A 17,981-nucleotide genomic window follows, 5' to 3' on the forward strand; every position below is an offset into this window, starting at 1 on the left:
CACGCGCCGGTGCCTGGCGACTGTCTGACTCAGAGGCCTGTTGGAGGAGAGAGCGAGGCCAGGATGCTTCGGGGGGCTGCGGAGGGACAGGCCACCGCCGTCACCCGGGCCTTGTCTGCCGGTATGGGACTGGGGCTGCCTCCACACTGGAGGAATAACCCGGTTTGGAACCGCTTTAAGCGTCTTGGGGCTGAAGGGCTATGGAATTCTGGGAGTTGGAGTTTGTTGTGGGGCCCAGAGCGGAGCTGTAGCTAAATAAATGCATGAAGATTAATACAGGTTCTGGAGCTGGGATGAGATGAATTAGAAAATGCAAGTTTGGTGAACTTGTTCTCTAAGCCACTGTTACGCTTTTATTTACAGCTTCTGTCCTCTGCCAAGTTGAGCCTGTGGGAAGATGGTTTGAAGCATTTATTAAGAGGCGAAACGTACATGTTTCTGCCTCCTTCCAGGAGCTGGAAGATGAGAAAGAGCTCTCTGAAGAGTCAGGAGATGAAGAATTACAGCTGGAAGAGTTCCCCATGTTAAAAACACTTGATCCAAAGGATTGGAAGGTACATTATCTGACGTTGCAATTCTACATTCACAGTTTAGTGAAGTTTCTATGATTTCCTACAAATCTTCAACTCATAATCTGCCTTGAGAATTTACTGACTTTTTTATTCCTTGTGAGACTTTGGTCCAAAGCAGACGGGCCAAATAAAGCAGCTTCTGGCCACATTCGGGGTGTGGCATTTATACAACGCAGGCCCCCGAAGCAACCAGAAGCCACCCTGAGGCCGGCTAATGTGGCCTGAAGCTACTGGAAAAAGCCGCTCCTGCCAGCAGCCTGTTTGGGACTGTGGCAGCAGCTGGCTTCGGGACCATGGCATCTGGTCACCATGGTCCCAGAGTGATCAGGACAGGAGCAGCCTCTGCACCATCTGCTTCGCCTCTTTATCTTATAGGCTGTTCTCAAAAGAGTTGTCTCCTGAGCTGTGAACATCTAAAAACATGTTGGGCTACTAAATTCGAAAGCACACATTTTGTAAATTATGGAGATGACATCTCAGTATTAGAAAATGGAGCAATTGTTCATATCACAAGGGACATTCCATCCTCCCCCAATTTAGAGAAGCTGAAGGTGTACATTCTTACCCTTACTTATCTGGGAATAAGACCCACTAAGCTCAGTTGTAGACCAGTACTGTTGGTTTATCGTTCTGGTGAAATGAGTTACCGAATAACATTGGGTGCTGTGTCATGTCCTCAGATTGATATTGAGTTATACATAGAATCATAGAATTGTAGAGTTGGAAGAGACCACAAGGGCCATCCAGTCCAACCCCTTGCCATGCATGGACTCTCTACATATGAAGTAATTATTTTTCTTTTGGCTCATACCAGTTAAATAATTCTAAACGTAACAGTTCAGCATCAATGGGTGTAACAGAGAAAATTAAAAGCTTGCAAAAGCATGTGAATTCTGATAAAAATACAAATGACAAATGGTATAGAAACAAGTTCCAGAGGAGTAGCAACCAGGAATCTTTTGGCATCTTAAAGATTATCATATTTATTATGGCATATGCTTTTGTGGTGTTGTGGGATAAGCTTTTGTGTATTGTTGTTGTTGTGTGCCTTCAAGGTGATTCCAACTTACGGTGGTCCTAAGATAAACCTATCACAGGTTTTTCTTGGCAAGATTTTTTTACACAGTCTTTTCCTTCCTCTGAGACTGAACAAGTATGACTTGCTCAATGTCACCCAATGGGTTTCCATGGCTGTGTGTGGGGTCAAACCCTGGTCTCCAGACTCATAGTCCAGTGCTCAAACCACAATGTTGGCTTCTTGTACACTGTACCCTTCTCAAAAGTTTATTCCATAATGTATTTATTACTTAAGATGTCACAATTCTTCTGTAGTTTTCAGATGAACTAACAGTGGCAATAGGAAATATGTCTAATAGCTCTCCCTAAGATTCCAGTGAGAAACCAGCATGGTGTAGTGCTTTGAGTGTTGGACTACAACTTTGCAGATTGAGGTTCAGGTGGCCATGTAAACCTACTGGGTGACTTTGGGGAACTCATACACTATCAGCACCCCAGAAAACTCTGCGTCAGAGTTGCCTTAAGGTCTGTGTGATGTCCATTATAGTCTAAATTTTTGGAAAAGTATAGGTTGGGGAAGGGTGTCCTAATGCTTTTACTGTAGTAGCTGTATCTCATCAGAAATGTACTTGCCTTCTTCCTCCCTCTTTCTCACTATCTCCTATATATGTAATTAGAGATCTGAAAAAAGAAGCAACATTTTAAAGCCTGAAATAAAAGAAGAAGATAGTATAAGATTAAAGGAAAGGCATTAAATACACTAGTGGCCAGAATGCTGGTAGCTAATGAGTGAGTGTCAGTAGTAGCTTACTTGGTAGCTTGCCTTGGACAATTTTTTTTCATCATTGGTTATTATTAACATTTGGACTTCTCTCTCAGAATCAGGATCACTATGCAGTTCTTGGACTGGGCCATATAAGATACAAGGCATCTCAGAAACAAATCAAAGCTGCTCGTAAGTACTTTCCATAAGCTCCTACTATTGGAAATTTATTAGGTTTTATAAACAGTTGCATATTAATAATTTTTTTCTTCACAAAAGAGGAACATTTGACTTAATGGGACACTTCATATCAGTTTATGGTCCTAATTCATAGAATCTAGTGTAAGTGTTCTCGTACATTAATTTCAGTAGATACTGGCATATGAATAGTCATTAAGGGTTGAGAATGTTACTAAGTGTATGTGGTGGATGTTGGTACCTGAAAATATTTGTTGAGCTTTGCAACTACTTTGCCTTGCTGTAAGAAAATGCATAGAAAATTAAGTGATGCAGATGGAAGGCATTTCACTTTTTTTTCTTTACTTCATTGGTATGTGTGTGCACCTGTGTAGTTTCTCTGAAAATGAGGATAACAGGAAAATTGGGTTGCATGTTGACTTCCCTTTTTTCAAAAATCTATAGATAAAGCCATGGTTTTGAAGCACCATCCAGACAAGCGAAAAGCTGCAGGGGAACAAATAGGTGAAGGTGACAATGACTACTTTACCTGTATAACAAAAGGTGAGAACTATTTCTTAACAAATGTGTTTTGTATTTTAAAAAAATGCATAAAGTGTTTCAGTAGCTTGGTATTACATGCTTATGTAAACCTTTACTAGAATAGAGCTTCCAACACAAGTAATGCACCATGTTTTTCAGTAGTAATAATTTGTATGGACATATACCACATCCATTATAAGCAACTGAAATAAATCTGATTTCCAAACTGGCCTTTCAAAATGCTTGCTGTATTCCTGTTTTATTCATATGCAGATGAGAGGGCTTATTTGTAATAATCTGATTCGAGATATATTATGTAAAATAATAAATTATGGTCACTCATAATTCTAGAGCCTTGGTTTAAGTGGACCTACACAGAGCCAGCGTGGCATAGTGGTTTGAGTGTTGGGCTACGACTCTGGAGATCAGGGTTCGATTCCTCATTTGGCCATGAAACCCACTGGGTGAACTTGGACAGGTCACACTCTCTCAGCATCAGTGGATGGCAGTGGCAAACCCCTTCTGAAGAAACTTACCAAGAAAACCCCGTAATAGGTTCACTTTAGGGTTGCCATATGTCAGAAACGACTTGAAGGCACACAATAACAACTACAACAAATTGACTGATACAGTAACTCAAATCATCAGCCATTTATGCAATTACCTTCATTTCATTACTGAGCCTTAGGTGTTGCATTGATTTCCAGCAGTCTGCTCAGTTGTAAAAACTGGAGCAGCCTTTGGCATATCGAGAGAGAGATGATCCTTTGGCTGATGTAATGGTTATTTTAAATAGGGCTGAAGCATTTCTTTAGAAACTGGCAGTAGATTTAAGCACATCATAAATGTTCTCTGTATACAGCTTCAGTTATTGATTATGTGATCCTGCAGTTATTGACAAGTAATTAATGGGATTCTTTGTTGAACCAGATATTTAATAATACATGTAGAGTTACTATTTTGGGGCAACATTTATTCTCTTCCAAATTTTACATTGAGTTAGGTTCCAGTTTGTTTAACAAAACTAATCTGTCTACAACAGCTCTGTGCCAATTTGTGATCATAGATTATTAATATAAAATTAATTTTGCCTTATAATTTACTGTTAAGTAGATCAGAAGTGTGACTGACGTCCAATATAAAACTGAATTTGATTTTTATTGCCAAATTGATTATTTAATTTAAATCATTGCAGTGCATGTCTCTCCAGTATTGTAACTTGTGCCTGTGTTATTTTATTTTTCAGCATATGAAATTTTATCAGATCCTGTAAAGAGAAGAGCATTTAACAGTATAGATCCTACTTTTGATAATACAGTTCCTTCTAAAAGTGAAGGAAAGGAAAACTTTTTTGAAGTTTTTTCACCAGTTTTTGAAAGAAATGCCAGGTACGTTATGCACTAAGTTGCTGCAGAGGCTTTGTCCCACTTCAGATTACTAACATTGCATCTTCATGTTAGAGGTACATTGTATACTAGTCTTATGGAGAGCACAAATAGCTGCTTAAGGGCTGTGAAAACTACAGTGGCAATTAGTTGTTGTCTTGTCACTAGAGCAAGGATGAACAACTGTGGAAGGCTAGCAAGGTGCATTCCCCCTAGGAGGCCTTAGAGGACTGCACATCTCCACTGGGAGTATAGGGGCATTTTTTGTCATGTCTTGGGGCCTCCTGGGCCATTTTAACAGCAAGACGTGAGCAGAAGCCATTTCCTGTATACTTCCTGTTTCAAAAAAGAACCTTTCCTCTACTTAAATTGCCCAGGAAAATTGCAAAACATGGTGGAAATGCACCCCTTTCCCACTACTGGGCATTTTGGAGCATTTCAGGACAAAAGGTTTTGGTTTATTTGTTTTGGATAAATTTTTCAATTTGATCCCTGGTGGGCTTAGGGAGCCCCCAGATGCCCCCAGAAGGCTTTTGAAAACATTTTATGGAGTTCTAGAGAGAGAGAAATTACCCCTTGGGTGCAGCATCCAGCCTATGGGGCACACTTTGCCCACTCCTGCACTAGAGCAATTCGAAAGGCTGATGCATTTCAGTTGAAACTCACTCACACTCAAATACTTTTCACATTGTGTATGATTCCTATAGTTTTCTAGTGGCCTATATTGGTGACAGCATTAGTGCATGCTTGTAATAAGAGTGGGTCCATTGCATTGATTGTTGATCCCAAAATCATTGTTAGCTGCTTATTACAACCAAAGTCCCAGGCATTTGTCAGTGTAATGACTTCACAAGATCTAACCTTCAGAAAGGTGCAAATACTGGCCCAAAGCCAACTGTGTTATTTTACAGTGGGATTGGGAAGAGGTGATCCCTCCTCCCTGCACTCTCCTGTGTAGTCTAAAATTTGCTTCACATAGATGTACATTTGCTTCTGGCAGCATGGATGTTTGCAGGAGAATGAGGATGGAGAGAATGTCCTCTTGCAGTAGAGGAAATACATTGTTGAATTTAAGCCAGTTTTCTGTACTTTTGTCAAGGCAGGGAAGAAGCTTTGTCAAAATGATGTTTGACTTCAGCCTAGAGAGATGTTACTTGTGGATTTTGTTGATCATGGTTGCATTTTATCTGGCACTTGTGACTGTTCTGAGTCTACTGGTACTGGCTCGTGCTGTCACAGTATCCTGGGTCAGCTCACAATACCAGCACTGAGATGCAGGCCATGATGAATGTTTGCTGTTCCATTCTTCAGCGTGCTACTGTAAGAATTATGGTAGCACTAATCAGATTATAAAACTAGTATCTTCTTAATTTGAAATCCCGCTGAAATTATTAGAATTTGCAGGATTAATAGTTAAAATCTGCATACTCTTGGTAAGGCCTTTTTAATAGTGAATGAAAGCTATATAACCTTCAATTGCTACAGATGGTCAAATAAGAGAAATGCACCTAAGCTTGGGGATATGAATTCATCATTTGAAGAGGTAGACGCGTTTTATTCATTTTGGTGAGTGGACAGACTTGTTTCTCCCTTTTGTTTTTTTGAAATTGCATTATGAGGTGTGTAAAAATGGTATAGGGAAATGCCTGGGGAAAACATAAAGCTATTATATTTGAAGGGGTCTCTATCAACATGAAATCATGTGAACTCATTTAACTCTTTAAAGAGTTAAAGTAAAGAATAAAAATAAGGTTTGGGCAGTGAGATTATGACACTATTGTTATCTGTACAACAGATACATATAAATGGGATGCTTGTAGGGTGACAGTTTCATATATATGGCTTGTGACTTAGAGGAAACATATTTTTATTTTTTATTTTTATTAGCAAGAAAATGCACCTAATATTAACATAGTTAGTGCCTCCCCTAATGTTTTATGGCCACATATGGGCAAATCTAGGTTTTGTGGAGAGAGTTCATGTAGACAGAAGTATATCACCTCCATAATTTGGGTTCTGAAGCAGGTGTGAACTACCCCTTTGCTTCCTGTCTTCGTCAATTACTAGAATGAAATGGAATAGTTTTGTGTGAAAGCTGCATAGTACAAGGTTCAACAATGTATCATAAAATGATCTGCAGAATTCACTTTTTTCATTTTGTAAAATGATATTTATTCGAATTTACATGTTCTGATTTAAGAAATTGCATGCAGTAGAAACATTTCAGACAACTAACAGCATAATACCTACTGAACTCTTACCTTTAAAGTACAGCTACTAAGAATTTTAAACTATATTAAGGAATTTGCAGTACAGTATTTTCCATCATTTTATTCTTCATAAATATTGTGTTGATTTTCTCTCCTGATGTTATTATATATTAGGTACAATTTTGATTCATGGCGGGAATTTTCCTACTTAGATGAAGAAGAAAAAGAAAAAGCAGAATGGTATGCACAGTAAATATAATGGTCACGTAAAGCTATAAGTAATACACCAAAAATACCACATCCCTAATGATTCAGAAATGTTGATAACAGTGCAATCCCACATATTACTAAAATGTGAACCCCATTAAATTTAGTGGGATGCGGTGGCTTAAGTGGTTAAGATGCTGACTCTGTTGATTGCAAGATCGGCAGATTGACAGTTCAAGACCCAAGTGCCGCATGATGGGGTGAGCTCCTATCACTAGTCCCAGCATCTGCCAACCTAGCAGTTCAAAAGCATGCAGATGCAAGTAGGTAGATACCACTCCGGTTGGAAGATAAACAGAATAAAAAGTGGAATGATATGTCTTGTCTTCCACTCCCTAATTCTTTCAGTATACTGTATATAAATGTGTGGGAAGGTAATGTTAATATTAATGAAAATGGATACTAAATACAGTATACTAGCTGGTAGTTCATCCATTTCTATAAAAAAAGAAAAGAAAAGCTCTCTGTACACAGATATTTGTTTGAAATAGTACTGAATTTGATTGTGCTCAAGCACTAGGTGTAGTGGCTTGTTGAGTTTCCAGTGCTTCAAAAATGATTTTATACTGGAATGTGCATAATAATGCCTTCGGATTCTTTCATCTCTCTTTGCAGTCGAGATGAGAGGAGGTGGATTGAAAAGCAGAACAGAGCAGCTAGAGCATTAAGGAAAAAGGAGGAGATGAACAGAATAAGGACACTAGTTGGTAAGTGTGTACTTGGCTTTTTCAGGGAAACTGGCTCATTAAATTTTAGCCCTTGTATATCTTCTCATAGACTGTTGTTGCCATTGTTGTTGTTTGTTTTTGCCTTAGATACTGCATACAGCTGTGATCCCAGAATAAAGAAGTTTAAGGAAGAAGAAAAAGCAAAGAAAGAAGCAGAAAAGAAAGCAAAAGTAGAAGCAAAACGAAAAGAACAAGAGGAAAGAGAGAGAGTACGTTTTAAATTATGCATCCATACATTCAAAATATTTAGTTCATGAAAATGCCTTGGTCTTTTGTCAGTTTTACAGACTGCGCACCAGGTTACATCTAATCTTAATTAGAGCACTAGAATAACCTTTTACAAGGGACGGTGTTACCTGTAACACATGACTTTCTGGAGTAATGAAGTTATAGGTTGAGTCTCCCTTGTCCAAAATGCTTGGGACCAGAAGTGTTTTGGATTTTTTCAGAATTTGGAATATTTGCAGATACATAATGAGATATCTTAGAGATGGGACCTAAGTCTAAACATTTAGAGAGCCAGTGTAATGTAGTGGTTTGAGCATTAGATTGTGACTCTGGAGACCAGGATTTGAATCCGCACTCGTCCATGAAACACATTGGCTGACCCTGGGCAAGCCATATTCTCACAAACTCAGAGGATGGCAATGGCAAACCCACTCTAAGAAATGTGCCAAGAAAATCCCGTAACAGGTTCACCTTAGGTCTACTACACATCAGAATTGACTTGAAGGCACACAACAACAAATATACCTTATTTAACCTGAAGGTAATTTGATTCATAATATTTTAAAACATTTTTAAGTAATTTTGTGCATGAAACAAAGTTTGTACACTGAACCATCGGAAAGCAAACGTGTCACTATCTCAGTCACCCATGTAGCATTTAGAATTCCAGATTAGGGATTCTCAACCTGTATTACATACACAGCAGTAGTCAATTGCCAGGAGTTGGGAGCTGAAGTACTCTACAGGGCTGAACCTCTTTTGTGTCCTTCATATTTGACAGACACAAAAAAATCAAAACTGTCAAAAGATATTACTAAACACACAGGCCTCCATTTTAAACATAATTCATTTGCATAACAACTGAAGACATAACCAGTTAATAAAATACTATCATGCTTAAAGATCTTAGGGAATACAGATGGTTGGCTATAATCCTCTAAATTATTTGATTACCTTATATCTGCATCAGAAACAATTGCATAAAGATTGTTTAGCCTGTTAACATTAATTTGGTATATGGTCTTGAAATCATGATAAATATATTTCTTCATAAATTTACTAGTTACAGAACGTCTGATTTTTATGAGCTTATATTTTTTTACAATTCATGTACCCATTTTGTTGATAAAGACCATCAGAAATTGTTTAACTTGACAAAGATATGGTATGAAAAAATTCCAGCATTTTCTTCTATTTCAGCAAAGGCAAGCAGAAATTGAAGCAGCACGAATAGCCAAGGAGAAAGAAGAAGAAGAAATCAGACAACAAGCTTTACTGATGAAAAAAGAGAAGGATATACAGAAAAAAGCAATTAAAAAGGAAAGACAAAAACTACGAACAACCTGTAAGGTATATAACTATTGTTCTAGTTCAGATTTTGTGAGCTTTCTAACTTCCAGCTCCTAGAATATTGGTCCAGAGTAAAATTGCTTCTTGATCTTAATCTTTGGGTAGGGACTTTAATACAGTGGGCCCTTAATATCTGCTGGGATTGGGTTCCAGGACCACCGGTGGATACCAAAATCTGTGGGTGTTCAAGTCCCATTAAATACAGTGGCATAGTAATATGGTTTCACTTATATAAAGTGGCAAAAGCAAGGTTTGTTTTTTAGAATTTATATATTATTTTAACACTTTATGGATGGTTGAATCCATAGTTAAGGAATCTGTGAATATGGAGAGCCAACTGTACCTAATTTATATATTCGTTTCCCAACAGAGAAGGGAGGAACATCCTCTGATTAGGTTGTTCTTCCCACTTGCTCCAGTGGACAGGAAAAGGAAAGACCTCCCTGTGTTCCGACAGCAATTCCTAGAGAGGCCAGGGGTTTTTCCTGCCTTCACTCTGATAAGACACATTTTTTCCTTACTTCTTTGCTTGTTCAGCAGCCCAGGACCTTTCGGTCCACAGTGGGAGGGCAGGATTCCATTTAAGAAGCCCACCCAGCTGAAAGGTAGACACGGGAACAACCAGCTGATGGGGAAATTCCTCCTTACTGCTGCATCCATGCAGCATCACCGAGCCAAAAACGGGCCAAGGGATAAGTTGGCAAAGAGACAGAGGAAGTCAGAAAAGGAGCCTTGTCCCCCTCTTCCCACCAGCATGCCCAGAAAAGTACTCTGCCCTCCAAAGTAGCAGTGTGGCTCTGGGCAATAATAGCCCAGCAAAGGACCACTGCAGGTGTCTCCATGATGGTGGGCATGGGAGCTGGAGGGTGGAAAGATTGGTACCCTTTCTCCAGCCTAATAGCACTTGACCCTCTGGTCCACACAGCAAACCATTTCACAGACCAGGGAGTATGCTGTACAAGCCAGCAGGTGTGTGCTAGCTGATTTCCAGTTGCCTGTGCCTCACATACATGGGAAGAGAAGGATGCCTCCTCTTCCAGCCCTTTGTATGCCATTTTGACCAGGTGGGGAGGAAGAGGCTTAAACAGGTCCTAGACCAAGAGGAGATCTTATCCTTGGCTTCAGATTGCAAGGTGCCCAACCAGGCACTGGAGCCGCAAGTTAAGAAGCACAAAAAACCTGCCATGCCTCCATGTGCCACGCTCTCTTCCAGAGGGGTTGTGGCGACCATTATTCCTCCCTTCCCTACTGTATTCAGCAGACAAATCCTGAATACAAGAAACTTCTGAAATTTCTCTGATTTATTTGGCAACAGAGTTTGTTACTGGGTACAGGACCTAAATACCCTAAAGGCACCAGATCTAGTCTGATTTTGGAATCTAAGCAGGGTTATCTCTGGATAGTACTTGGATTGAAAATTGCCAATGAATACCAGGTGCTGTAAGCAGTATTTCAGAGGAAGGAACAGGCAAACCCACCTCTGAGTATTCCTTGCCAAAGAAACTCTATGAAATTGATGGAGTTGACACTTGAAGGCAGAATTAAAATGCAAAATAAGAATAGGTGGGATGTTTGCAATCAAAGTTTTCCATTGTGGTTTGAAAAGTGGAATTTTTAGTTAAAAGACAGGTAATTGTTCTGTGTTTTAGGTGAGTAGTAACAAGACTTCTTCAAAAAAATCTAGGCATTTGAATTCCAAATTAAAAATTTCCAACATAGTATAATATGAAGAGGTTCGTTGTTTTCAAATGACAAGTTTGCTCAAGGTTTGGTTGTCCATGTTATCAATATATGCCAACAAAAGTTGTTAACCTTTAAATTGCCACAAGTTATGAGGTACGTTAAAAAAAACAATCATTTTCTCAATGAAAGCTATTCTGTTAAATGGAGAACTATAACACATGGCCATAATGTTTCAATCAAGCTTTTTGCTTACGGACTGTGTTCAGTTTGAATTCAATCTGAAAATAAAGCATATGGTGGTCTGTTTTCAGAACTGGAATTACTTTTCTGACAATGAGGCAGAATGTGTTAAGATGATGGAAGAAGTAGAAAAGCTTTGCGATCGTCTAGAGTTGACAAGGTATGCGTTCCTGACCTGCGCTTTATGCTTTTTTGACCTTCAGCTTCCTACTAGATCTGAAATATCGCTCAATAATTTATTTTTAGCCTGCAGTGCTTGAACGAAGCACTTACATCTACAACAAGGGAAGAAGGAAGGGCAGCTGTAGAAAAACAGGTAAATATTAATCTCTTGTCCTGTAAGAGTAAATCACATTGCAAAAATATCGATGTGTGTCTATTGAAAATGTGTGTTATGTTATATTGGAAACCATTTGCCTTGCATATCTAAAAGTCTCTAAAATTTACAACTAAATATTTTTAAGAACAATTGTTTGTATACACACTCATATGTCAAGATATATACCGTATATATTTATATATAAGTTGAGAAATTTTAGTTAAAAAATCAACCCAAAAAATCTGGGTTGACTTATTCATGGGTCAGTGTAAGTACTGTACCTTAACTCTTATCAAAAAAAGGAACCATTCTCTTCTCTTGAGTAGAGGGGTAAAAGTCAAGAGCTTAGTCCATCCTGGGAGAACCAGTAAGAAACACCAACCCACTCCACTGTCCATAATAGCACCAGTACTGCCTGTGGCCTTTTTGATTCCCTCAATGGGAATGTGGCAGTGACATCAGCTCTTTGGTGCTTCCACTCAAAGAAGCATCAAGAGAAGAGGTCAGTGCTTCTTGTAGGTTCTTCCTAGATGGACTGAACTCTCACCTTGCTTCAGTTTACTCAGATGAGCAATGAGGGCTTTGAAGGATTTGAATAAGACATTTATATATATTTATCAGCTTTTCTGAGTTCAAATCAGGCAAAGTTAAAGTTAAAGACTGTAATCACTACTAATGCAGTTTCATTTTCTTTGCTTTTCCTTTATATCCTTTTTGAGATGAGTACATTTTCTTAGCCCTGCCCATACCTGGTCTCCTTTCCCCACATATTGCACAGCCACTTTTATCATAATTCCCTCTTCTTTGGCATTGTTTTTCTTTGCTGTGTCCTTTATACCCTTTGTTAGTTATCCCTAAGTAGTAGTAGTAGTTTTTGTTGTTGTTGTGTATCTTCAAGTCATTTCTGACTTAGGGCAACCCTAAAGTGAACCTATCATGGGGTGTTGGCAAGATTTTTTCAGAGGTTTGCCATTGCCTTTCCCTGAAGCTACGACTTGTGTAATGTCACCCAGTGACTTGGGTCACCCAGCGGTTCTCATGGTCAAGTGGGGAATCGAATCCTGGTCTCCAGAGTTGTAGTCCAACATTCAAAGCACAATACCACCCTGGCTTTATCCTCAATTTATCCATGGGTCATATAAAAATCCATAATTTTGGCCCCAAACCTGCCCTTGACAACTTATACACAAGTATATACGGTAGGTCTGAATGGGGGCGTCCAAGAAATATACATGGACATGCATATATCCCAGCATAATGATTACCAGCTGAGTGCAGTGTAGTGGGGATGACTGGGGGACTGTTTGTTGTATTAGTCTGACAGTTTTCTGGGTTTTCTCTGGTTATACAGTACAACCTTGGCTTCACAAATTGCTTGTAAAACACTTTTCTTTCCTTGGAGAGTTCTCTGTCAGAGTTAGAAATCAAGCTGAAACTTCCTATTATGTGCAGTAATGTTATTTTCCCCCAAATGAGCAGGGAGAGAGAAATGTTTTTTATCACAGTAAGAAATTATAAGATGAAACATACAAAAATTATAGGAAGAGTTTGATTACTTTTGTAGCTACTACCAGTTTTGAAAAAAAAATATTCTCAGTATTTTCTTGAAAGTCTATGGGCTTCCATCAGAGACAACAGAAAGAAAATAAGGCACAGAACTTGTGGCAGTACTCTTTAATTCTTGTGAGGAGGGTTTGTGTCTGCAAGACTAAATTGTCCAGAACTAAAGTGCATGTATTCTTGTATTCAAATAGATAGATGAAGTAAATGAACAGATAAGGAGAGAGAAAGAAGAAGCAGATGCTCGGATGCGACAAGCAACCAAGAGTTCTGAGAAATCGGCAAGTGGAGGTGTTGGTGGAAGTAAGAACTGGCCAGAAGATGACTTGCAGTTACTAATTAAAGCTGTAAATCTCTTTCCGGCTGGGACTAACTCAAGGTAGGGATTTGTGTGTATAAATATATAGAATTTAGCAGGGGTCTTGGATTGACATGTTAAAGATAGGACAGTCAAGACACTGATTTTTATCTATTAAATTGATTTGTTAATGTGTGTGTACATACCTATATATTTAGGGCATCTCACCCAGTTGGTTTACACGGCTGAGCCGGGATTTGAATCTTGTTCTCCAGTGTCATAGTCCAACCACCATACTGGCTTGCAAACAATCAATTGAAAACAAATCAAGAATATTGTAGCTTTTTTATTTTTCTTTTATTTCTAGGTGGGAAGTTATTGCCAACTATATGAATTTGCACTCTACTACGGGAATAAAGCGGACAGCAAAAGATGTTATCAACAAAGCAAAGAGCCTCCAGAAACTTGGTATCTTTATCTTTGTAAGATGGTCTGCATGCTTCCATTTTACTTACTAGTAAATTCAGTTTCCATTGTGCAAATGCACATTCATGGCTGTCACTCCCAAGTTCCACTCTCCTACTCCATGATGAGTCAGATGTGTGAAGGGTGAACTGTTATACCCTTTGCAGCCTTCACTTTGGTTGTTCTCTGCTAGCTGCTACTTAATAAAGATTTTGTATCCCAAGCCTTGAAAGATATTATGCTAATGGTAATTAGGGTGTCTTTTGCTGTATGTGTACGGCCAAATTCCAATTATATCGCTGTATTAATGCTTCTAATAGACATGTTTTTCAGGAGAGGCCTAATGACTTCCTATGTTTTACATATGATGTAAACTGATTATGATGTGTCAGTCTGGTGGATTTTCAGGTCTAGATAATGAACTTTGCAAATAGATACTTCTGTTCACTAGAAGAATTAAAAAGGGATTAATTCAAGCAGCACTGATGCTAACAGTATACACTACGAAAAGTGGCTGTCATGCTGCTAGTTTTGAGGAGTGGTTGATTCATACCCAGCACCAAACCATTCCCTTCAATGCCTTTGATGGAATGAATTATGAATACATCATACTAGTTTGTCACTGCTGAGTGATACCTTGTTGGGCATGAAACCACCAAGGCATGTGATTTATTCCACTTCAGATACAGTAATTAGCTCATTCGTCTCTATGGCATCATTAGAGGGCATGGTTGAGGGAAACAGACATACATTTGAGCATAATTATAAGGCCTTCATCACTAACAAATGAAGAGAAGTTGTCCATGTGATATAAGATAGAAAATTGCTAATGCCATTATTGATGGGAAGTGTCATAATCTACTTTAAATCATAAAGTGGAATGCATTTATCATTTCCAGGTTTGTATCATTCACAGCATAGATGGAATTCGTTACAATTGCACTCTCAGTGTTTGATTTTAAACAGCAAACAGTTTCTTCTGTGATGTTGGGTTGATATATGTATTAAATACAAGAAAAATATTTTTAGTAGCTGAGTTAACTAACAAGTATCTTATCTTCTTTAGACCCTCATCAAAAGGATGACATAAATAAGAAAGCTTTTGATAAATTTAAGAAAGAACATGGAGTTGTGCCACAGGCAGACAATGCTGCACCATCAGAACGTTTTGAAGGTAAATGAGGACAACTGTTAATTATTTTGTGAAGAGATATTGAAGCACCTTAGAGACAGAGAGAAAGGTTTGTAGCATAAACTTAGATAGATTGAGTCTACTTCAATACATGCAACATCAAAACAAACTTACAGTAGTTTGTTCAATATTCTGTCTCATGTTTACCCCTGTATCACATTTAATAATAATAATAATTTTTATTTATAAACCACTTTTCTGCGTTGATCATAGCGGTGTACAGATAAGAATATTTAAGAACCATGCCACTGATTATGCCACTGGATGCTTATAAAAGTCTTCTCTCTGCATATCCCAGTAAGATCAGTGTGGCCAAAAATAATTACTAGGCCTAAGTATTTAAACTTTTCTATTTATGGTTTAGTGTTTTTGGAAATATAGACAATGCACAATTTAGCTGAAGTTCTAAAACATTCCAGATGTGGAAATAAAATAATTCTAGAGCAAGGGTGAGAAATATTTGGCCCTCCAGATGTTTTGAGCTATCAATCTCCAGCCTGTGATGCTATTGGTAAGGGATGGTGGAAGTTGGTGATTGTAACATCTGGCCAAAAGCATCCATAGGAGATGGCAAAGATTTGCTGTAAAATTATCTAGCAAGAGCGTCCACTAGGAACATGTTGATCTAAAAGTTCATATGTCTATATTGATTCCAACAGCAACATTTACAGATTCATCTCCTTGGACAACAGAAGAGCAAAAACTCTTAGAACAAGCTCTGAAAACATATCCAGTGAACACTCCTGAAAGGTGGGAGAAAATAGCAGCTTCTGTACCAGGTCGATCCAAAAAGGACTGTATGAAGCGATATAAGGTAGGAAGCCATGTTTTTTTTCTTCTTACTTTAGGAATTATGTATAAAAAAGACTGATTGTTCCTTTCCACACCAGGACTTCGATATTGTTTATGTCATAGACCAATAGTAACCATTTCTGTGGGGAGGGAAGATGTGTTGTCAAAAGGAGGGATATAATAGTGCTGAGGGAGCAGCCATCCAAATTATACAAGGTAGAAGGACATATGGACATGGGAGATGCTTGCATTGTCCTGGGAGTAAAATTCACAAAAGGGTGCTGGTGACCCCCAAACTGTGTCCCATTCCAAATGGGCTAGATGTGGAGAGTGGGGAGGCAGAGTTGCAGTGGTCTTTCAGGTCTCTTACCCTGATCAGGTGCCTCATCCTTCAGTCTACAGGTTTTGAGTGTGTTTATATGGAGCAGGGTGGCCAGGACAGATTGGGGATTCTGTTGGCATTAGAGCCTCTGTAGGTGTGGGGACCCATTACGATGGTCCGCCCCAAGAAATGTATGGATCCAGATGGGTCCCTAATGGCTCTTGAAGAATTTCCTGCTGCCTAAAAAGCGATCCTGTTGAAGCCCGGTTGATCTCTAGAATGGAGAAATGACCAGGTTTCCTAAGGAACTAGTAGCAGTGAAATGAAATGGAGACTACAGCAAGGCTGCCAGGAAGCTCAGAGTGCATGTTGCCAAATATAGGCCATAATCTACCCAAAAGAGTAGCAAAAAAGACTTTGAGGGCTGGCACCGTTGCATCCTTAGAGAACCATGCAATGGAGCTGTTTAAAGTGGTCAGAGCTTTGTTATAGTTTGGCCCAAAGGAAAATTTAAGACACTCCACAGCCTGCTTTGAAGAATTTGCCCATCACTTTGCACATAAATTCACTTAGATTTGATCTAACTCAAACACGAAAATTGATACAGGTCCGGTGTGTGTATCCTTGGCCCCTCCTTGTCCATCGTTGATGGATACTTTTCAATTTGTGCAGCCTGAGGATGTACGTAGGATCCTTAGAAAGGCATGTGACCACATGTGTATTAGACCTTGCCCATCCTCGATAATTAAATAGGCCAGAGGGGGGCTGGCTGATATAGTTAAGGGAAATTGGTCAGTGGCTCTTTATAAGGTAGAACCCCTACATGCCTGGAAGAGGCTGTTGTAAGACCTCTTCTGGAAAAAAAAAACTTCCCTGGATTCTACTCTACTGGATAATTTTAGGCAAGTCTCTAATATTCCATTTTGGGGCAGGGTACTGAAGCTGTTTTGTCTCAGCTCCAGAAGTTCCTGGATAAAGCAGATTATCTATATCCATTTCAGTCCTGGTTATGAGACAGAGACAGCTTTGGTTGCCTTATTGGATAACACATGTTGGGAACTGAGCAGGGCAGTTCTGTTGGACTTCTCAGCAACTTTTGATACCATCGAGCATGGTATCCTTCTGGGTCACTTTGCTAGATTGGTGTTTGGCGGCACTAGTGGATACTGGCTTTATTCTTTCCTGGACGGATGTTCTCAGAGGGTGATGCTGGGGATTAGTTTGACTCCTTGGTCTATGGAGTCCCTCAGGGTTTTGTTCTGCCCCCTACTCTATTTTACATATACAACCGCTGAGAGTGGTTGTCCGGCGTTCTGGGATGAGGTGTCATGAGGACTCTGATGATACCCAGCTGTATTCCTCCTTTTTACGTGATTCCAAGGAAACTCTATATCTGTGCTAAACGAGTGTCTGGTAGCAGTAATGAACTGAATGATGACAAACAAATTGAAGCTTAATCCAGGCAAGAAGACAGATCTGAGAACAGAAATTCAGACTGTGTTAGATGGGATATACTCCCTCTGAAAATGTATATTCACATTTCGGGGTATTGCTAGATTCAACCTAGAGACCCAAGTTTCAGCAGCAACCAGGAGTGCACTTGTACAGTTAAAGCTAGTGCACCAACTGGACCTGTTCCTGGAAAAGTCAGATCTGGCCATGGTAATAATGCCTTAGTTCAGTGGTTCTCAAAACAGTAAGTGTGAGACTTGGAGGACCTAATCCCTCCTCTTCCCAGACTTTTGTATATGTAAAATTAAAACATGTATTGAGTTAAATATTGAATTTACTTAAATAAAACCTAATTAGAATGATATTTCCTTATAAAATGTTAAAATATGAATGTGTAACAAATGTGTGAATGAAAATA

The 17,981-nt window shown here is 39.0% G+C and overlaps 1 protein-coding gene across 3 annotated transcripts in view; it reads left to right on the top strand.

Annotated features, from left to right (window-relative positions):
- The window catches only part of DNAJC2 (DnaJ heat shock protein family (Hsp40) member C2), a 19,010-nt gene continuing 1,029 nt past the window's right edge, over nt 1-17,981 (top strand). Inside the window, exons 1-16 of one of the 3 annotated variants that reach the window (XM_089524584.1) lie at nt 4-121; nt 364-554; nt 2,469-2,544; nt 2,995-3,093; nt 4,319-4,460; nt 5,943-6,023; nt 6,842-6,907; nt 7,550-7,641; nt 7,750-7,871; nt 9,091-9,240; nt 11,235-11,323; nt 11,410-11,479; nt 13,237-13,421; nt 13,708-13,808; nt 14,872-14,979; nt 15,657-15,811. In XM_089524584.1, coding sequence (XP_089380710.1) covers nt 64-121; nt 364-554; nt 2,469-2,544; nt 2,995-3,093; nt 4,319-4,460; nt 5,943-6,023; nt 6,842-6,907; nt 7,550-7,641; nt 7,750-7,871; nt 9,091-9,240; nt 11,235-11,323; nt 11,410-11,479; nt 13,237-13,421; nt 13,708-13,808; nt 14,872-14,979; nt 15,657-15,811 — 1,785 coding nt within the window. In that variant the 5' untranslated portion in view covers nt 4-63. Of the gene's footprint in view, nt 122-363; nt 555-2,468; nt 2,545-2,994; nt 3,094-4,318; nt 4,461-5,942; nt 6,024-6,841; nt 6,908-7,549; nt 7,642-7,749; nt 7,872-9,090; nt 9,241-9,610; nt 11,209-11,234; nt 11,324-11,409; nt 11,480-13,236; nt 13,422-13,707; nt 13,823-14,871; nt 14,980-15,656; nt 15,812-17,981 lie in introns of those variants that run through there. The other 2 variants (XM_089524587.1, XM_089524588.1) reach the window with 2 other exon arrangements.

The sequence above is a fragment of the Sceloporus occidentalis genome, unplaced genomic scaffold (assembly GCF_023333645.1).
Source record: "Sceloporus occidentalis isolate IW3139 unplaced genomic scaffold, rSceOcc1.0.p SCAF_5, whole genome shotgun sequence".
NCBI classification, from domain to species: Eukaryota; Metazoa; Chordata; class Lepidosauria; order Squamata; family Phrynosomatidae; genus Sceloporus; species Sceloporus occidentalis.